Raw genomic sequence first — 17377 nt, 5'->3', positions numbered from 1 at the left:
CGGCCCCAGGGCTCCAGGCTACGCGGTAGCACAGATGATGTTTTCCCAGCACACCCCAACAGCAAAAAACTGGGTGCCCCAGCCCCGTTATTTAGGGAACGATGCAAGCTAGAAGGGGTGTTCAGCAGGGTGCCTCGTGTTTTTATTTTCTTCCATTTAGATAAATAGTGGAGGGACAAATGGCTGTTTGCCAACGCAACAGCCGGCGGCAGGGAATTAGCGGGCAGGGCGCTGGGGCGCTGGGGCGAGGCGTTTTCGCCAGCACTTGCAGATGATGTTAACGTGATGCTTGTGGCCTGTGTGCTTGATGCCAATTAGTACCTACCTCGTCGGTGCTTGAAGCAAGGAAATGCAGGAGACACCTGAGTGCACAGTGGCCTGTTTGACATTTAAAGTCTCCACCCTCCCAGGTGGGAAAGGTCAGACAGCGCTGCGCCACGCTCTGTCACTGCAGGCCTGCACCTCCCCATCCCTGCCTCGGTTTTTACTGACCGAAAGCTTGTTATTGCTCAGTGGGAAGGATATTAGATAGGACAGGAAATGAGGCTATGAAAGAAGGAGTGGAAATAAAGCAATAGAGAAATAATGGCCCAGTCTACCCTATTTGCTGTAAATTATATTGGTGAGGGGCACTGGCTGTCGCCCTTTTCACTGTGTCCGGATGAGGGGCGGGTGTAGGAATCGAGGCTATTTAGAGGGTAAAGCAGGACCATGAGTGTGGAGAAAGCTCTGAGGTTTTTGTTTTTTGTTTTTTGTTTTTGAGACGGAGTCTCACTCTCACCCGGGCTGGAGTGCAGTGGTGCAATCTCAGCTCACTACAACCTCTGTCTCCTGGGTTCAAGTGATTCTCCTGCCTTAGCCTCCCGAGTAGCTGGGACTACAGGCAGCCCTGGGTTTTAATGGATGTATTTTCACCGGCCCGTGAGTAGCGCCGGTGCCTGGTGCTGCCCGTCTCTGCGGACACGGCTCAGTGCTTGGGTACTCTCCCTGCGTCTTCTGGAATCTTCTGGAATCCCATCTCTGGTTCTGCTGTCTGGGTGTCTTGGGCTGAGGGTGCAGAAATCTTATCAATACAGATGCCACTGAGAGGATCGAGGTGTTCTGGAGGACTCAGAAAACTTGAAACAGTAATTAAAAATATCTTTAAAATGTACCCTCAACGATTATTCCAAATCAAGTGGCCCGTGTGTGCGCAGCAGCGAAACGGGAGAGGCTGGCTCTGTGTTTCCACAGAAGGAGCCCTTTCCATTGAAACGCGGGAGAAAACGGTCCCCTGCACGGAAAACGTCAGGAGCTGTCAGCATATCTCATTTGTAGAAATTAGTAATTTAAAGAGTTTTCTGATGTATCTGTGGCAGAGTGGATTTATGTCTCTGCAAGTGTGAAGTAAAAGCAGCTGAAAAGAGGGGGTTTTGGGAGTTAGTTTTCTCTTTCAGTTGGTGGACCACAAATTGGATAAAAATAGAATTTGTGCATAATTAAAAAACAAACGAGAATAGAAAGCTCTCAGTTGCCGTGGAAGCTCCTCGTAACCACAGACGTGCCCTCCGTGCTGTTGGGTTATTTTAGCACATCCTTTGACGCAGCCCCTTTCCCGCTTTTCAGAAACGAGGCTCATCGCACTGGCCTGGGGGCGCGAGGACGAGGCCATGGGTGGTGGGCGCTGCGGGCGGCTGGTCAGAGCCACCGGGAGCCACAGGGAACAACTGGCGCGGGAGTTTCCTGCATTTGAAAAATGCTGTTCTCTTCGTTGTGAATCGTCTGTCCGCTGCATCTCAAAAAGCTTGTCCATAAAATTAAAGCCTGCTGTCTCCTGCAGTGCAGCTGAGCCCTGGAGGGTGGCAGGGGGCCGGGGGAAGTGGGTGTCAGCTCTCGCAGTCAGGGGCACACTGTGCCCCTGCACCCGGCGTCCCCGTCCTCCCCCGCCAGCTGTCTCCGTCCTCTCCGTCCGCCCGCCCCCGGTGTCGTCGTCCTCCCGCGCCCGGCGTCCCAGCCTTCCCCATCCCCATGTGTTTCGCAGTTGGGAAGTGAAGCATGTGAGCAGAACGCAGCACTTTCTCTCCAGGAAGCAATCGGAGCGCGGACCCCGGGTTAGGAAAGGGTGTTGCTTCTCCGGACAGGTGCTCGCTCCTACTTGTGGGTCCTGAGGGGCGTGAGGGACGGCCGGCATCCGGGTACCTGTGGGCGCTGAGGGGCGTGAGGGGCGGCCGGCATCCGGGTACCTGTGGGCGCTGAGGGGCGTGAGGGGCGGCCGGCATCCGGGTACCTGTGGGCGCTGAGGGGCGTGAGGGGCGGTCGGCATCCGGGTACCTGTGGGTGATGAGGGGCGTGAGGGGCGGCCGGCATCCGGGTACCTGTGGGCGTGAGGGACGGCCGGGATCCGGGTACCTGTGGGCGTGTGGGGCGGCTGGCATCCGGGGCTCCTCCCATTTAGGGCCTTTCCTTCAGAGGGAAGGAGGCCGGCTCTCTCCAGTGAGCACTGAGCGTGCCCCCTGCCGTCTCCGTGGGGATGTCATTGTTCCCACGCCGGGGAGAGACCACCCCAGGCCAGCCCCTATTCTTGTGGCCACATTGCCATGATCACGCCGTCCGCACCTTGAGGCCGCCCCCATTACGGCTGCCATGGCGCTAAAAACACCAGCATCAAAGCAACAGGGCCGTGGTTTAGCCTGGAAGAGCGGGGCCTTGGAGCCATCCGTCAGGGGGTCTGGGTGGTTCAGGATGGCCGGCAGCCCCTGGTGGATGTGGTCCCTGCAGGGTCTGGCGGGCCCTCGGCCATGGTGATGGCTGCGCCCCCTCTGCAGGATGGGGCCTGCGGGTAAGGACGGTCCTGCCCCCTGTGCATGTGAGGGGGATAGTGGAGAGAGGGGTCTGGCGTGGGCCTCACTGCTCCTGGGGAACCAAGGATGAAGATGCCTGTTTAGGACTCGCCTTGCCCTGGTAGAACAAGTGACTCAGACAGAGCCTCCCAGAGGCTTCTGGCCAGGCAGGGAGTGACCAGCAGCCCAGCCAGCCTCAGCAACTGCCCACATAGCCGCCTTGTCACTGGCCCCTCCTGCCCCTGCTCCAGCACCTTGGCCCCAGTTCTCGGTGGGCCGGTCTGGATCTGCCGATGCTGGGACATCGCCAGGCCGCTGGTTGCAGGGGAGGCTGAGGGGGCGTCCGCCTGCTGTCTGCTTCTCACCAGCATTTCCAGCGAGGCCTGAAAGTGATGCGCGGCGGATGTTTCCTTCTGGCCTCAGCTTTCCCCCAAATCCCGGCTCACACTGAGTGTCCTGATGGTGGCACCTTGGGCAGCCGCCACCCTCTGCCCTCCACCCTCTGCCCTGACGGCAGGCTCTGCCTGAGGGTGAGGGTCTCTCTGTACACACAGTCTCCTCACCCTGGAGGGCCTGTTCTGCTCTCAGCGAAGCTGGAACCGGGAGTTCGCGAGTGCTCTGGGTGGCTGCTGGCTTTTTTTCTTGCCTCACCTCCTCATCCCCACACAGCCTCTGCCCTCAGTCCTGCTCACCTCAGTATGTAGGCAGCCGGCATCAGGCTGGTCTGGGGTGAGACAGGCAGTGTTCTTCCCCTTCTCTGGCCAGGGAGGGCGGAGAAGCACCTGGGCACAGCCATTGAGGCCTTTCCGTGCGACTCATTGCCTTTCCAGGCTTGAAGGTGGAGGCTGGTCCTCCACCTGCGTGTTGCCCATCGGGGGGACTGTGGTCCCGGAGGAGACCTGGAGTCTGGCTCCCCGCTCGGTCCAAGGAGGAGCTGAGCGGCGTGAGCAGCGCCCGCCCTGGTCACTCTGCCTTGCTTTCCTCCTCTCTGTTTCTGGTTGCGCCTCCTTCCTTCCCTCCTGCCCTCTTTGCCGTGGCCTGCAGCGCCCTCGCCCGATGTGTTCCTCACATGAGTCACCCCATCCTTGGCCTGTGTCCTCTACTGCTCGTGGCAGCTACACTCTCCCGGAGGCGGCCAGGAAGGGCCCAGGGCCCTGAGAAGATGTCTTTGCAGCATGTCCCCGGCCCTCGGCTCCCACCTCCATGGCACCCACCATCCCGCAGGGGCATGTGGACCTCTGTGAGATGTAGCCTGACCTCTGACCCAGGGGTCAAATAACTCAGGTCTGTTTACCAAGTCACCAAAATAACCTGCCCGATAGCATCTCACCCATCACACGGGAGGCCGGGCTCATGTGAATAATTAATAGGTCACTGGAACGTGAAACGAGAAGCCTCGGCCTGTTCTGAAACAGCATTTTAGGTTTGCAGCTTGTAATATTGTCAGTTAGGAGAGGGGCCAACTGAGTCCGTATAGAGGTGAGGGCAGGTGGTCTAGGATCCTGCCTCAGCCACGCGGGTGAGAGAGGCGGGCGGGTCAGGCAAGGACCCAGAGTCAGGAGGCCAGACTGGCCCCAGGGAGGGCTCCCGGCCATACTCCAAGCTCAGGACGCAGGGTGGGGCGGGCCCGCTGGTGCCCACAGTGGCCTTGGTGGGCCTCTCCTTCCATCGCCCAGCTTGTAGGTCAACTTTGCCCCCGTAGATCCATAACAGATGTTTTTTCTGTCATGTAAGAAAGTTGACAGCTGAAGACCAAGGAGTGGAGCCCCCCGTGAGGCAGCTCTTCTTTTCCGGTTGTTAAAATGCGCATCGGGCCCGTGGTTCTGACTAATTCTCACTTTGTGTGGTACCTTCAGTTGGCAGGGGCTCGGGGAGTGTTCAGTACCGTGAGGAGCAGATTCCTGAGAGCCTGTGAATACCGTGGACAGATTATCACAGCACACACTATTCCACGCAGGGCCTCATCCACACTTTCTTAAGTGGTTTGCCACACACAAGAGCGCCTGGTTCTCCATGTCCCCTGCCAGGCAGGGCTGTTAAACTGGAAAGCCGGGGAGGGACGTCGCTGGGACACATTGTTATCTGATCAGAGCTCCAAGGCCCCACCGGTGGCTGTGCTATTGCAGAGCCTCAAACAGCAGCCGCTCCAGCCCCACCCCAGGAGCCACGCAGAGGCCCACGCACTGGGAGGACGCCATGGGGTGGAAAATAAAGTGCAGGTCTGACCACAAAACCACACGCCACGGCACCGCTGCTGCCAAATGCCGGAGGCCTGCAGGAGGCATAGATTAATTTTTTATGGGTCTGCCTTGGAACCTAGACAACAGCTCTCTCCTCTTTCAGCAAAATTTCAGGGCGAATGACTGTCCCTTCCCTGGACTGCCAAGCGCATAAACACACGGAATTTCCTAGTTCCACATACGCCGTTGTTCCCGCAGCCCACGCGGCTGGGAGAGCAGACGTGGTTGCTGTCGGGCTGTGTCTATTTTCCCAGGAGCAAGAACTCTAAGAAGCACAGTGTTGAAGCCCGAGCCACCCCTTGAGATATGTTGTCAGCTTTTATGATGAACGAGGATTCACCATTTATTTCTCCCCTAAAGCAAAGCCCACGGGCTCTGTCTTGAGCCATGGGGACAGATGCACGGTGCTGCTGGGAAGGTGTTCACGGGGCAGATTCGCTGTGTCAGGAGACCAGCGTGGAATGAGGTTGGCCCAGCCAGTCACTGCTTAAAACAGTAATGACAATATTTGAGAAAATGGGTGGAATTTTGTGGAGATTTACTGGCACGGGGAAGGCATGTGGCCTCTGGCAGGTCTACGACACTGACTTATAACTACCCGTTTCACAGCTCCACTGCCTGGAAAAACTGGCAAAAATGTGGCCTGGGTCTCCTGACAGGCCTAGCCGCTGGAGTAGGGAGTGTGCAGCTGAGACAGGAAATACGAGGCACGTGAGTGTCCCCAAGCCCAGATCCTCAGCCTCCATCTCCTGACAGGCCTGGCCGCTGGAGTAGGGGGTGTGCAGCTGAGACAGGAAATATGAGGTGGATGAGCGTCCCCAAGCCCAGATCCTCATCCTCCAAAATCTTCTATTAGTAATTTCAGAGCTTTGGCTTCTTGGTGCTTTGGGGAAATTTAAGATGACACGTGGGCTTTGGCATGGCCGCTGCTAGTGACCACTCCTAACAGCGCAGAAGGGCCTCTCAGGAGGCTTTCCTAGGTAGAGAGGGGTCTGCACGCTCACTGGAACACGCTCTACCCCAGCCTCAGAAAACCCACATTTGGTGCAGGTGGGACAGGAGGGGTGGACACATCACCTGGAGACCACATGAGAAGCGGCCACCTGTGGCAGCGATCACCCGGTGGGGAGGCGGCGCCCTGGCGGCTCTCATGTGGGGCCTGGTCCTTCCTCACTGCCTGAGCAATGGGCCCTGCTTCCCTGCAGACACCGTGGTGCCCCTGGGCCACACCCAGCAGGTGTCCAGTGACCTCGGGTGGTGTTGGCCATGGCAGGTCCCTGCCCATTTCTCCGAGGACCTGGGACTGCGACCCAGCTGGGTTCTCCTGGGAAGGAGCGGCCACTGGCTGCGCTGCCTAGTGCTGAGGGTGGCAGCCATTTCTGAAGCCTCCCAGGTTTGTGCCCTGCTGTGTCTGACCAGCTCTGGAGTCCAGGGTCTCTGTGTCAGCGCCGGTTCCAAGAAGAACGAGACGTGGTTTCAAAGACACTCCTCTTCTCTGAGGAGCTGCTGGGCGGGACAGCTGCTTGCTTTCTTTATCTGTGACGTTGGTGGCTGTTCCTTGCCCAAGCCTTGCCCAGGCCAGATGTGGGAGTGGTGGCTGGGAGCACCCATGGGCGTGTGCCCATCTGGGCCAGGCTCCTGTCCGTGGACCTGCCTCAAGCCACACCTGCCCCCTCCAGGGAGGACACTGGGCCTTGTCTGTGGACAGAGGCGCTTTGCTGGGAACAGCACAGACGGCCCCTGGGCCCTGCGGAGCCAAGACGCACCATCGTACACACTTGGAGCACATAGACTGACCAGGTCTCACTCTGCGAGGCTCCCCGAGTCCATGTCCTAGGGAAATAGAAGGTTTCACGCAGAGATTGGGGAATGCAGGGCTGTGGCGCTGCAGGGTGCGGGCCCTGGAGGAGGGGCAGGGGTGCTGCTGGATGGTGGCTCTAACACCCCAGGATTCCTCGGGCCCTTCACCCCTGTGTGTCTGGACTGGGCATCACTGTAGCCGTCAGGCTCTGGAGGTACACATGCTGCTGGGCAGGCAGCGCTCCTGGGTCTCTCTCCCCAGTGGTTTCGGTTTTGATATGTTTGAGCCACTGACCAGCAGGCTTGGGGGCCATTCTGGAGCTGGGAGGGCTTGTGGGGGAGGCAGGATGAATAGGGGCTGCTTGCCGGTCCTCAGGCCACCCTGCCAGCTCCTTGGCATGTCTCCCTGAGATCAGCCAGGGCACCCCGGCTGTGGGTGGGCCGTGCCCTGAGCCCGTCAGACCCTGCTGGGGTAGACTCGGGAGAAGTGCTGAGCGGAAACCACCTCACTTCTGACAAATGACAAGCGCTTCTGCCACTTGGTGTCAGGCGACGTGACTCTCAGTGGCACGGATGTCTCTAGAAGGTTGACGTTTCTCCCTGTGTGGCCGTGGATTCTGTGTGCTCCTGGCCTTGGGGTCACGGGGTCGCTGCGTCTCCCACTTGCCTGTTTCAGGAGTTGCATTCTAGATGATTCTTCCTCCATAGAAGGTCGAGGTTTCTCAGCGTGGATTAATTGATTAGATTTAATTAAATCTAAACATGGTGTTTCCAGGCAGAATCTTCTTCAGCCGAAGTGAGCGTGACTGTCTCTCCTCTGGGCGCTTTCAGCTGCGTTGGGGCTCCTGCACCCTCCATGTCAGTGCCCTGGCTCTGTGGCCCTGTCGGCGCTCTGTTGAGTCTGGGGTTCGTGCCGAGCGCTGTTGCCGCCAGGTCCAGGTGGGAAGCGCACTGGTGGGGCAAGGTGGTCCCTGCAAGGCACAGGTGGAGAGAGCAGCCAGGAGTGCGGCCGGCCAAGGTGGCGGGGGAGGGCACCAGCTCTCCACAGCAAGCGCGGCCTCTGGGGCCGCTCTCCTGGAGAGACGTGGGGATCTGCGTGCACGTGTGGAGACTGGCGCATGCGAGGGGCCCACAGATGTGGCCGGGCGGCCTTTCTCTTCCCCACCTCTGTCCACCCTCGCCACGGCGTCGGTCCTGCTGAGCAGCCTCTGCTGCCTTCATGCAGGTGACAGCGCACATGCCATTCCTCCAAGAAGAGGGGCTCCTGCCGCGTGCCTGTTCTGGGGGTGCCACTCAACATCCGTCTAGCACCTTCTCTGGGCTTCTGGTTTGAATGATCTTTCTCCAAAGTCGGCGGAAGGGGCTAGAAAAGTAGGGACCTAGGAAGAAAGCCCAGACACCTTGGAGCCGGGGTCCGGGAGACAGGCCCTGGCAGCTCAGCGCTGCTTCTCTGGAGTGGGGATACGATGTTGGTTCACAGACGTGCGGTGGCGGCGCGGGTGGTAGCAGCAGTGTGCGGTTGTTGGTGCCACATGCTCACTCTGGGCCCCTCCTGGGGAGCTTCTGCTACAGCGGGCCGGGCCTTGCTGTAGCCTGCAGGTCATCTGGTCGGTGTCTGCGGGGGGTCTGGGGCCCCATCCTGGAGCTCAGCTCTGAGCATCAAGAAAACCGAGTTTCTCCCCACTCCCACCCGGACAGCGGCAGCTGTGTTTGGAAGGGGACACACCAGAGCTTCCCTTGTAGCGAGTGAGGCACACTCAGCTGGAGCCTGGCAGTCTTGCAGCTCCGCCTGCCCCCTTTTGAAAACCAAAAATCCCAAGAGAGTTTTTGTGTTGAAACAGCCCTTCCCAGTCAGGACCGAGCCTGTGGCTGAGTGCAGTTTTTCAATCGCGGCTGGAAGGTCCCTGTGTGGGGCCGCGAGTCCCTCTAGATTTGCTTTACAGCCACAAATTCAGTTTTATCTGTGGATCTGAACACCATCTATAGATCACTAGGAAAGCAACTGTGTTCACGGGAAGGATTCTCAGAATTGAGGTGACACTCCATGGTGTGAACTCAGTATTGTCAGCTCGTGCACCCGCGCATATGGACACACCTGCACGCATAGTCACACACGCTTGCCTCCGGCCCCCACACACACCTCTCTGAGAGCTGGGAAGACAAATCGGTCACTCACGCGGATTCTGCAGATAGCTTCCTTCACCAGACACGGTAATGAGGGCAGCGCCCACTACTCACCCAGGGCCTCTCGTGCAGGAAACTGCATGGACACATCGTCCTATTCCTGTCATGGGAAGGGGCCTGGAGCCATCCGTCGGGTGGGGAGGAGCTAGTTTCCCAGCCGGCGCCCGTGCATTCACCGGTGTGAGAATCCACTCAGCAGGCTTGCTATGTAGCCTCCGCCGTTCAGGCCTCAGCGTGCAGCAAGCCCGTGGGGTCAGGTCTGCCCAGCCTCTGCCTCGGTTCCTGCCGGGCACATAGACGCTTCCCTTGAATCCTGCCGACGGCATCTGTGGGAGGGAAGGTACGATCGATCCTGGTCCTGTCCCCCCAGCCCTGAGGGGGTGTCCTGGCACCTCCAGGCACAAGGCCCCTTCCCCAGGCTGCCCACAGACCCCAGCCCTGAGGTGCTGGTCCGCCCACTCTCGCTGGGAAGGGCTGTGCCACATGGCGAAAGCTGCTGTGGGTCCTGGTACCTGGCGCCCCTACCTGCCAGGGCTCATGATGCCAACGGTGCCAGGTTTGTGGGATTTGGGGGTCAGGAGGGCCTGGCCCTGCTCCTGCAAGGCCGAGATCTGCTCCCCGGAGGGTGGAGGGAGTGTTGGCTGTAGGGTTCCTGGAGGCCTCTCTCGTGCACTCTGGGTCTGTTAGGAGGCTGGCAACTGTGGCCAAACAGGTAGAAATAAAACCTGAAATGAAAAAAAAACTTTTTTCTAGAACTTCCCAGAGAGCAGTGAGCTGGTGCCAGTGGGTCAGAGGCTTGTCATGTGTGGGGGGTGTGTGTGTGTGTGTGCACGTGGGCTCTGTGGGGGTGTGTGCACATTTCCCAGTGTGGCTGTGCATGTGTGTGTGGGTACGTGCACACGTGTGTTCACAGAACACCAGGCTTTGCCCCGACTCCTGGCTCAGGCCTGAGTCTCTAGCCGTGGCGTCCGCGTTCCTCCCCTCTTCCTTCTCTGTTCTGCACGCCGGGAACCAGGACGAGAGGCCCGCAGGGTCAGGCTGTGTCCTTCCCCCACCCACCCCGAGCCCACGCTGCTCTGGAGGGAGACCCCAGCTTCCCCCACCCACCCCAAGCCCTCGTTGCTCTGCAGGGAGACCCCAGCTTCCCCCACCCACCCCGAGCCCACGCTGCTCTGGAGGGAGACCCCAGGCCCTTCAGGCCCTTTCCCGCATCTGAAGGGGCCAGGGCAGGGCGTCTGGCAGGTGAAGCTGCCCCTTAAAGGCAGATCTGGGCCGGTTTACAGGGAAGCACTGCTCATGTACAATCTGGCAGACCACACCAGCGCCGCACACACAAGGCACTCCTGTGGGCACACACGTGCCTGACCCCACAGACCACACCGGCGCCACACACACAGGCACCCCCGTGGCCACACACACACACACACTTCTGGTGCACATGCCCACACTCAGGCTTCTGCACACCACACAGCCAGCAGGTGAGGAAGTGGATGCTGCGTGGCTGTCTCTTGGTGGCTTCACGTAGAATGTCACTGTGGACCCCAGAGCCCGAAGCCCCGGCAAGCACAGAAATCACACCGGCAGCCGTGCAGCCCCTGCCTGTCCCGCTTTGGGCAGGTGAGGCCTGGCTGAGAAAAGAGGGAAGGAGAGGGAGGATGCAGGGGCTGCATCCTGCTCCTCCACCCATCTCAGGTTTGGGGTGCTCCCTTCGACTACTGGCTCCATTTTTGATGTCTTTTACTTTTTGTTTCTATTTTTCCTGGTATCTTGAGTAAAGTCTCCCTGGAGCACCAAACTGGATTTTTTTTACAAGTACCCTGTGCCGTCACCTCATCTGCTTTGGTGTGCCATGGGTCAGGTAGGCCTGTGCTGTGGCCGTGGGTCAGGTGGACCTGTGCCGTGGCTGTGCGTCACATGGCCTGTGCTGTGGGTCAGGTGGGCCTGTGCCGTGGGTCAGACGGGCCTGTGCCGTGGGTCAGGTGGGCCTGTGCCGTGGGTTAGACGGGCCTGTGCCGTGGGTCAGACGGCCTGTGCTGTGGGTCAGGTGGGCCTGTGCCGTGGCTGTGGGTCACATGGGCCTGTGCTGTGGGTCAGGTGGGCCTGTGCCGTGGCCATGGGTCACATGGGCCTGTGCCATGGGTCAGGTGGGCCTGTGCCATGGGTCACATGGGCCTGTGCCGTGGATCAGGTGGGCCTGTGCCGTGGGTTACATGGGCCTGTGCCGTGGGTCAGGTGGGCCTGTGCCATGGCCATAGGTCATGTGGGCCTGTGCCGTGGGTCAGACAGGTCTGTGCTGTGGGTCAGGTGGGCCTGTGCCGTGGCCATGGGTCACGTGGGCCTGTGCTGTGGGTCAGATGGGCCTGTGCTGTTAGTCAGGTGGGCCTGTGCCATGGCCATGGGTCATGTGGGCCTGTGCCGTGGGTCAGACGGGTCTGTGCTGTGGCCATGGGTCACATGGGCCTGTGCCGTGGGTCACGTGGGCCTGTGCCGTGGGTCACGTGGGCCTGTGCCGTGGGTCAGATGGGCCTGTGCTGTGAGTCAGGTGGGCCTGTGCCATGGCCATGGGTCATGTGGGCCTGTGCCGTGGGTCAGACGGGTCTGTGCCGTGGGTCAGGTGGGCCTGTGCCATGGGTCAGACAGGCCTGTGCTGTGGGTCAGGTGGGCCTGTGCCGTGGCCGTGGGTCACATGGGCCTGTGCTGTGGGTCAGGTGGGCCTGTGCCGTGGGTCAGGTGGGCCTGTGCCGTGGGTCACATGGGCCTGTGCCGTGGGTCAGGTGGGCCTTGTTCCTGCAGGAACACCCGGCTCTGCAGCAGTGGCCGCCGAATCATCCCGGCCAGGCCCCTGTACCGAGGGTGGAGCCTTGGGGTCTCTGATACCTTCCTTCTTGTGCTTTGGTGGAGAATGTGGCTGGACGTCCTCCCATGAGGAATGTGCTCTCCTGCCTGGTTCCCTGGCCCCGGGCCCAGCCCTGAGAGACGCACCATGGCCTTCACCTGGAAGTGTCACCTCTGGCTGCTGTTGTGGGTGATGAGGATTCCAGGGCTGAAAGCAGGACCCTAGACGCTGTCCACACAGCATGGCAATCTCTTAAATTAATCCAACGTGGGGGGAATTGGGGTTGAAACCGGTTTGTGAGCCGAATTTTCTGTCCCTGTGTATTTCCTCAGGGCAATTTGAAAAATGCAGATTTTACTTGTAGGCCCTGAATGCATAATTTCCCTTTAGGCTGACGGCTGCTCCTGTGCCCTGCCTGGAGAGGAGCCTGACTCCAGGTTGCCTTGGCTCCGTTTCTGTGCAGCAGCTCAGACTATGGGGTGGAGGGTGAGACATTCCCACCCGTGAGCTGCCTCTGTCCACCTCACACCTCCCTCCCCTACGTGCACGCAGCTGAGTTCCATGTCGGATAAATTTGGCCTCGATCATCCTCTACCCACCATGTCACCGTTAAGTCCTGAGGTCAGCACAGGAGCCAAAAACAAACATTTTAACGTGTAGAAAACTCAGTAGCTCTTATACCTCGGCAGTGGAATAATACATTTTGTTTAGTTAAGGTTGAGGCAAAGAGAGGTCATTGTTGTGACAGGTAATTTTATAAATAGGATTCTGACAGGTTCTGTACTGTGCCAGAGGCAGAAAGCCCATGCAGTGGGGCCCATGACGTATTTAAATTACTTTTCTTAAAATGAACTTCATGTTTTAAATAATAGATGTTTACCTGCCAGGTTAAACCTTAAATATTCCCATTTTCACTGAAATGGCATGTTTTTTAAAGGATACAGTCATACCCCAAATTCACAGCATTCCACACACCATCAGAGAACTGCCACAGGGATCCTGGGGGAATTTTAAATTGTAGTTTTGAGACCATGTGACCCTGGCCAGGCCCTTGGAGCTGCCCCGGTACCCCTCCCCCACCCCCAGAGGTGGTTTTGGTCAGAGACTCATTTACATTTTTTTCTATGTAAATTAAGTTTTTAGGTATTAAATCTCAGAAAATGGAATACTGCGTGGCAGAATCTGCCTCTTAATCTCTGCTTTTCTTTTTACATTTCCCATCGTAAAGATGTTTGAGTCCCACAGAGAGTTCAGGTATCTCAGGAAGTTCATTAACTTGGCAAACGGCTGGAGTCTCTCTTCCAAGGAGCTGCGGGCTGGACGGGCAGGCCAGCGTCCCCCGTCCTGGCTGTTTGTGTGTAGACGCTCATGTGTTCATAAGGGGAGGGGGCTCTATTGGAAAGGGAAGGGCTTTTTGTTCTGCAGAGTTCTGTGGTCTTAGCAGTAATCACCTTGGAGTGGGGTGCTGGTGGCCTTGGGTGCAGAGATTCCTGTGGGCATCTGCGCACTTCAGGGCTGTGTTCTTATCCCTATCTGTGGCTTCCCCACCGTGTTCCCACGTGACGCCTTCGTTCAGCCTCTGGCTTTGTGTTTCAGACCCCAAACGCCCCTTCGATGTCTCAGCCGGGGCCTGGGTCCCAGCTCAGCCTCACGTGGCATCCCAGGCCCTGCCCATCAGTCTGGGCCTCAGGGTCAGGCCCTCAGTGACAGCAGCCATCACTTCACTGTGGCCTCCTCCCTGAGGGGCTCTGAGTTCAGCCACTGGCGAGATTGGTTTGTTCTTTACTGTGGTGACCACACGGAGGCTGAGGCTAAGCTGGAGCCACGGAGCAGGGGCCGCATCTTCGCCTGCCTGGGCCTCTCGAGGCCCGTCTCCCCTCTGCCCACTGACATCTGAGAATCCGCCGTCCCGTGCAGTCTGAGGGGCAGCCCCTGGCTCCGGCTCCCCCGCCTTCTTCCCCGCCTCGCTGGCCCTGAGTGGGCAGCAGGCATCTGCGTGGTCAGGGGCAGGCTTCGCATTTTCCTGTGGCTGGAACGTGCCTGCAGGAGCCCAGGCTGGGACTCTGCATGTGGTCGTCGTGCTGCAGTTGCTGTCTGTGGTCAAAGATTTTAAAGTTAGTTTAGTGAGAAAATCGACTCCAAACGTGATCAGAGGGGTCGACGCGTCCCAGGATGAGTGGTTCCCGGGGCTGGGCGTTGCCATGGGCCTTGCCCGGATTTTGCTGATTAATCTCAGGGCTCTGAGGCTGGCGCTCATAGGGCCCCACTTGGGGGACACAGAAGGGAAGGCACTCTGAATGAGGGACCCTGTGGGAGGCCCCACCGCGCAAAGGGTTTGACTCCTGCAGCCTCCCTCTAGGCCTTTGTGCTTGCTTTGAGAATCAAACCTTCCTGTTCCAAACAAAATTTGCCTCTTGCAAATAGAATCAGACTATAGCGATTGTAAATGGTAGCGTTAAAGATAAAAACAAACAGTTCTAAAAATGACTCACTGCCGAAGGCGGAACTACGCGTGGTGCAGAGAAGGAGGGTGAGAGGGAATGGCACCACACTCTGTGTTTACCTCTCAGACACCAATGAGCAACTCATCCCACAGAACAGCTGGTCCTGAACACGTGTGTGCCCTGCCGAGAGGCGCACACCTTCCCAGAGGCGGGAGTGGGGCCCGGCCACTCGTGTCCTGGCGGAAGCACCAGGGCTGCTCCCTTTGGCTGGAGTCCTATCCCAGTAGTGTGGGTTTTGAGTCTCACACACACAGTGCCGGCCGAGAAACCATGAGCGGCTCCGCAGGGTGGTGTGGACAATAGACACCTCCATGCACGGTTCCCCTAGGCAGTGTCTGCCGCCAGCGTCTGCCTCTGGACACCAGCTGCTCAGCCACCAGGACGGCGTTGAGCGCTCCCCTGCCTCTGCAGGAGGAGAGGTGCAGGGAGCCATCAGGAAGGGTGCTGGGGCCCGGGACCCATCGTGCCGTGTGTGTGCAAATGCAGTGTGGCGTCCCCTGATCAGGAGTGGAAGCTGCGCGCTGCCCAGTTCCAGGTTAATGGAACACAGGAAGGCCTCGTCTGGATTTATTGGTGAAGCGAGCCTTGCACATGGCTCAGCGAGGGCTCCGCTTTCCTGCACACGCCCCCTGCCAGCTTCACCGTGGCCTCGGCATGGGCACACACAGTGAGCATGTGTGGATGCATATGTGTGCACATCCATGCCCACACATGTGAGTGCACACATGTGTGCAGGTGTGTGCACACATGGTGTGTGTGTGTTTGAAAGTGGCCACAGGCATGTTCAAAGCCTCAACCTCAGTGCTCAGGTCCATTAGGATAACAAGGCATTTTCTAATCTGCTTTACAAAGACACCAGTATGACATGGCAGAGAAATAAAAAGGGGGCAGGGCAGGGGGACGCAGGCCTTGAACCTGCCGCAGGTTTTCTCTGCGTTCCGGTGACTCCCAGCGGTCTGTGCTCTGGGTGCTGAGCGGGTGTTTTCTGTTCTCTCGCCAGCTCCACGGCTACTTGGAGAATGAGCCGCTGATGCTGCAGCTTTTCATTGGGACGGCGGATGACCGCCTGCTGCGCCCGCACGCCTTCTACCAGGTGCACCGCATCACAGGGAAGACCGTGTCCACCACCAGCCACGAGGCCATCCTCTCCAACACCAAAGTCCTGGAGATCCCTCTCCTGCCGGAGAACAGTATGCGAGCCGTGTAAGCTGTGGGGGCCTCTGGGCTCTGGTGGGGGGCAGTAGGAGTGGGCGTGCCTTCCTCCTGGCCCTGGGGGGTCTGGCCGGCCCCCCACACTTCCAGGCTCTGTGACCAGGACACTTTTGGTTTAACAGCCAATAAGTAAACTTCACTCTTGCTTTTGACAATGGATTTGCTTCTCTCTAGGGTTTCAGCCCTGTGTATATTGCCACTTAAAATAATATGTCAGATATGCAGCTATAAATACTTCCCTCCCCATTTAGCTCCAAACAGGACCCGTTTCTTTCTGAATACAGCATTGTAATGAGGATGGTTAAAACGTGAGCATCAAAAAATTAAAGCAGTCAGCACATCCGGATCGCGTTGAACTTCAGGAGGTTCCGACAACACGGATAGGCCTGCGCTGATGTTCTGAGTCTAATTTGACACTATAATTTGTTTAAAATTGAATTTTTTAGTAAGCTGAGGACAAAACATGTAACGTCCAAATAAGGCCTTACTCGCTTAATCCCAGCTTGTGCTGGGCATGCTGGCCCTAATCTGTGAAGGCAGCCGAGAAAGAGGACTGCTGGTTCCCGAGAGGTTCATGTGGTACCGTGGTGGGAACAGAAAACAGACACGTCTGTGGGTGAATGAGTGCAGGTTGAGCTGGGACGGCTGGAATGTGCAGACCAGCAGGACGGAGCTGGGACGGAGGGCAGGGACGGTGTCCTGCGAGGGTGACCCGCAGGCCGGGAGCCCGTGTGATGGGGGAAGCTGTGTGGGGGGTGCCCCATCCAGGTGGAGCCCCGGGGGTGGGTGCAGAGGTCCTGGGGGCTGCAGGAGTGGGGAGGAGGCCAGCATGGTGAGGGAGAGCGTGTAGGAAATGGCGGTGGGGGGCCACGTTGGGGATTTTAATAAGTGATTCAAAGCCTGTAAGTCAAAAACAAAGGGAAAGCTTTCTCTCCATGTTGGCTTTTCAAGCACTGGGTGGAATGTACGCACCTGGGAACTCATTCCGAATCCCTGGGTTTGCCTCGAGAGCTGTAATCCAAGTTTCCCGCAGACAGGGCACAGTCAGGTGGTTTTTAAGAACAAACCTTGCGTTCTGCAGCCGCAGTAAACGTACTGGCTTCGCTGGCAGCTGCATTCACCCCACCATGATGTGGGGCAGCAAGGGTGGCCGGGAGACACCGCAGCCAGGACTGCGCTCCAGCCCGGTGCTTGCTGCCGACTCGTGGGTGGTCGGGGAGTCTGTGTTTATTCTCGTTCTCTTAACTTACTGAAAAATACTGCTTTTTAATGCATTGAGAATGTATACATGGAATGTTTTACTGGAGTCTAGTTTTCAATGAAATTGTCAAAAGAGGTTATATGAAACCGTAGAAGAAATGGATTTTACACACAAAAAACGAGGGCTTTTAAATGTAGTGGAAATAATAGAGTAATTTATTCTAATTATATTATACAATATATTTTACATAATTATAAATATGTAATATTTAATCTAATATATAATATATAATTATTATGAAATAATAATAATAAATTGAGCTTTTTGGGAACTACTGCAAGATAAGAGAGAACAGCAGGTGCCTCTGGCCCCTCCCCTGGGCCGCTCTCTGCCGCTCTGGTGACATCCCCGTGTACGTGGCCAGCCTCGGCCCTGGAGGCAGCCAGGACTTGGGACAGCTCCGGCCGGACCCGCTTGGTCAGGGGTGGAGGGTGGAGGCTGGAGACTGGAGGCTGGAGGAAGGTGGGAAGGGGAAGGTGGAAGTGACTTTTCTCGGGACTGCCTCCACTGGCCGCCTCTCG

The 17377-nt window shown here is 57.8% G+C and overlaps 2 protein-coding genes across 8 annotated transcripts in view; one reads left to right on the top strand and one right to left on the bottom strand.

Moving 5' to 3' along the window:
* Window positions 1-17377, top strand: part of NFATC1 (nuclear factor of activated T cells 1) — a 129042-nt gene that overhangs the window by 38305 nt on the left and 73360 nt on the right. For 4 of the 6 annotated variants that reach the window (XM_055295824.2, XM_055295806.2, XM_055295815.2 and 1 more), the window contains exon 4: window positions 15384-15586. In XM_055295824.2, the coding sequence (XP_055151799.2) occupies window positions 15384-15586 (203 nt within the window). Of the gene's footprint in view, window positions 1-2177; window positions 2351-15383; window positions 15587-17377 lie in introns of those variants that run through there. The other 2 variants (XM_063636230.1, XM_063635917.1) reach the window with 2 other exon arrangements.
* Window positions 178-2363, bottom strand: LOC134736222 (uncharacterized). 2 transcript variants are annotated; one of them, XR_010120146.1, is made up of 2 exons: window positions 1155-2363; window positions 178-1047 (listed from the first exon to the last, which is right to left on the bottom strand). XR_010120146.1 is itself a non-coding variant. In XM_063636705.1 (2 exons), the coding sequence occupies exons 1-2, from the start codon at window positions 2344-2346 to the stop codon at window positions 1433-1435; spliced, it is 567 nt and encodes a 188-aa protein (XP_063492775.1). In that variant the 5' UTR covers window positions 2347-2363; the 3' UTR covers window positions 178-1432. The 2 variants fall into 2 exon arrangements, 1 of the variants encoding a protein (XP_063492775.1); XM_063636705.1 differs by having other exon boundaries at window positions 178-1831; window positions 2179-2363.

This window comes from Symphalangus syndactylus, chromosome 1, assembly GCF_028878055.3.
Source record: "Symphalangus syndactylus isolate Jambi chromosome 1, NHGRI_mSymSyn1-v2.1_pri, whole genome shotgun sequence".
Lineage (NCBI taxonomy): Eukaryota > Metazoa > Chordata > Mammalia > Primates > Hylobatidae > Symphalangus > Symphalangus syndactylus.
This window is presented reverse-complemented; position numbering and strand designations above follow the sequence as displayed.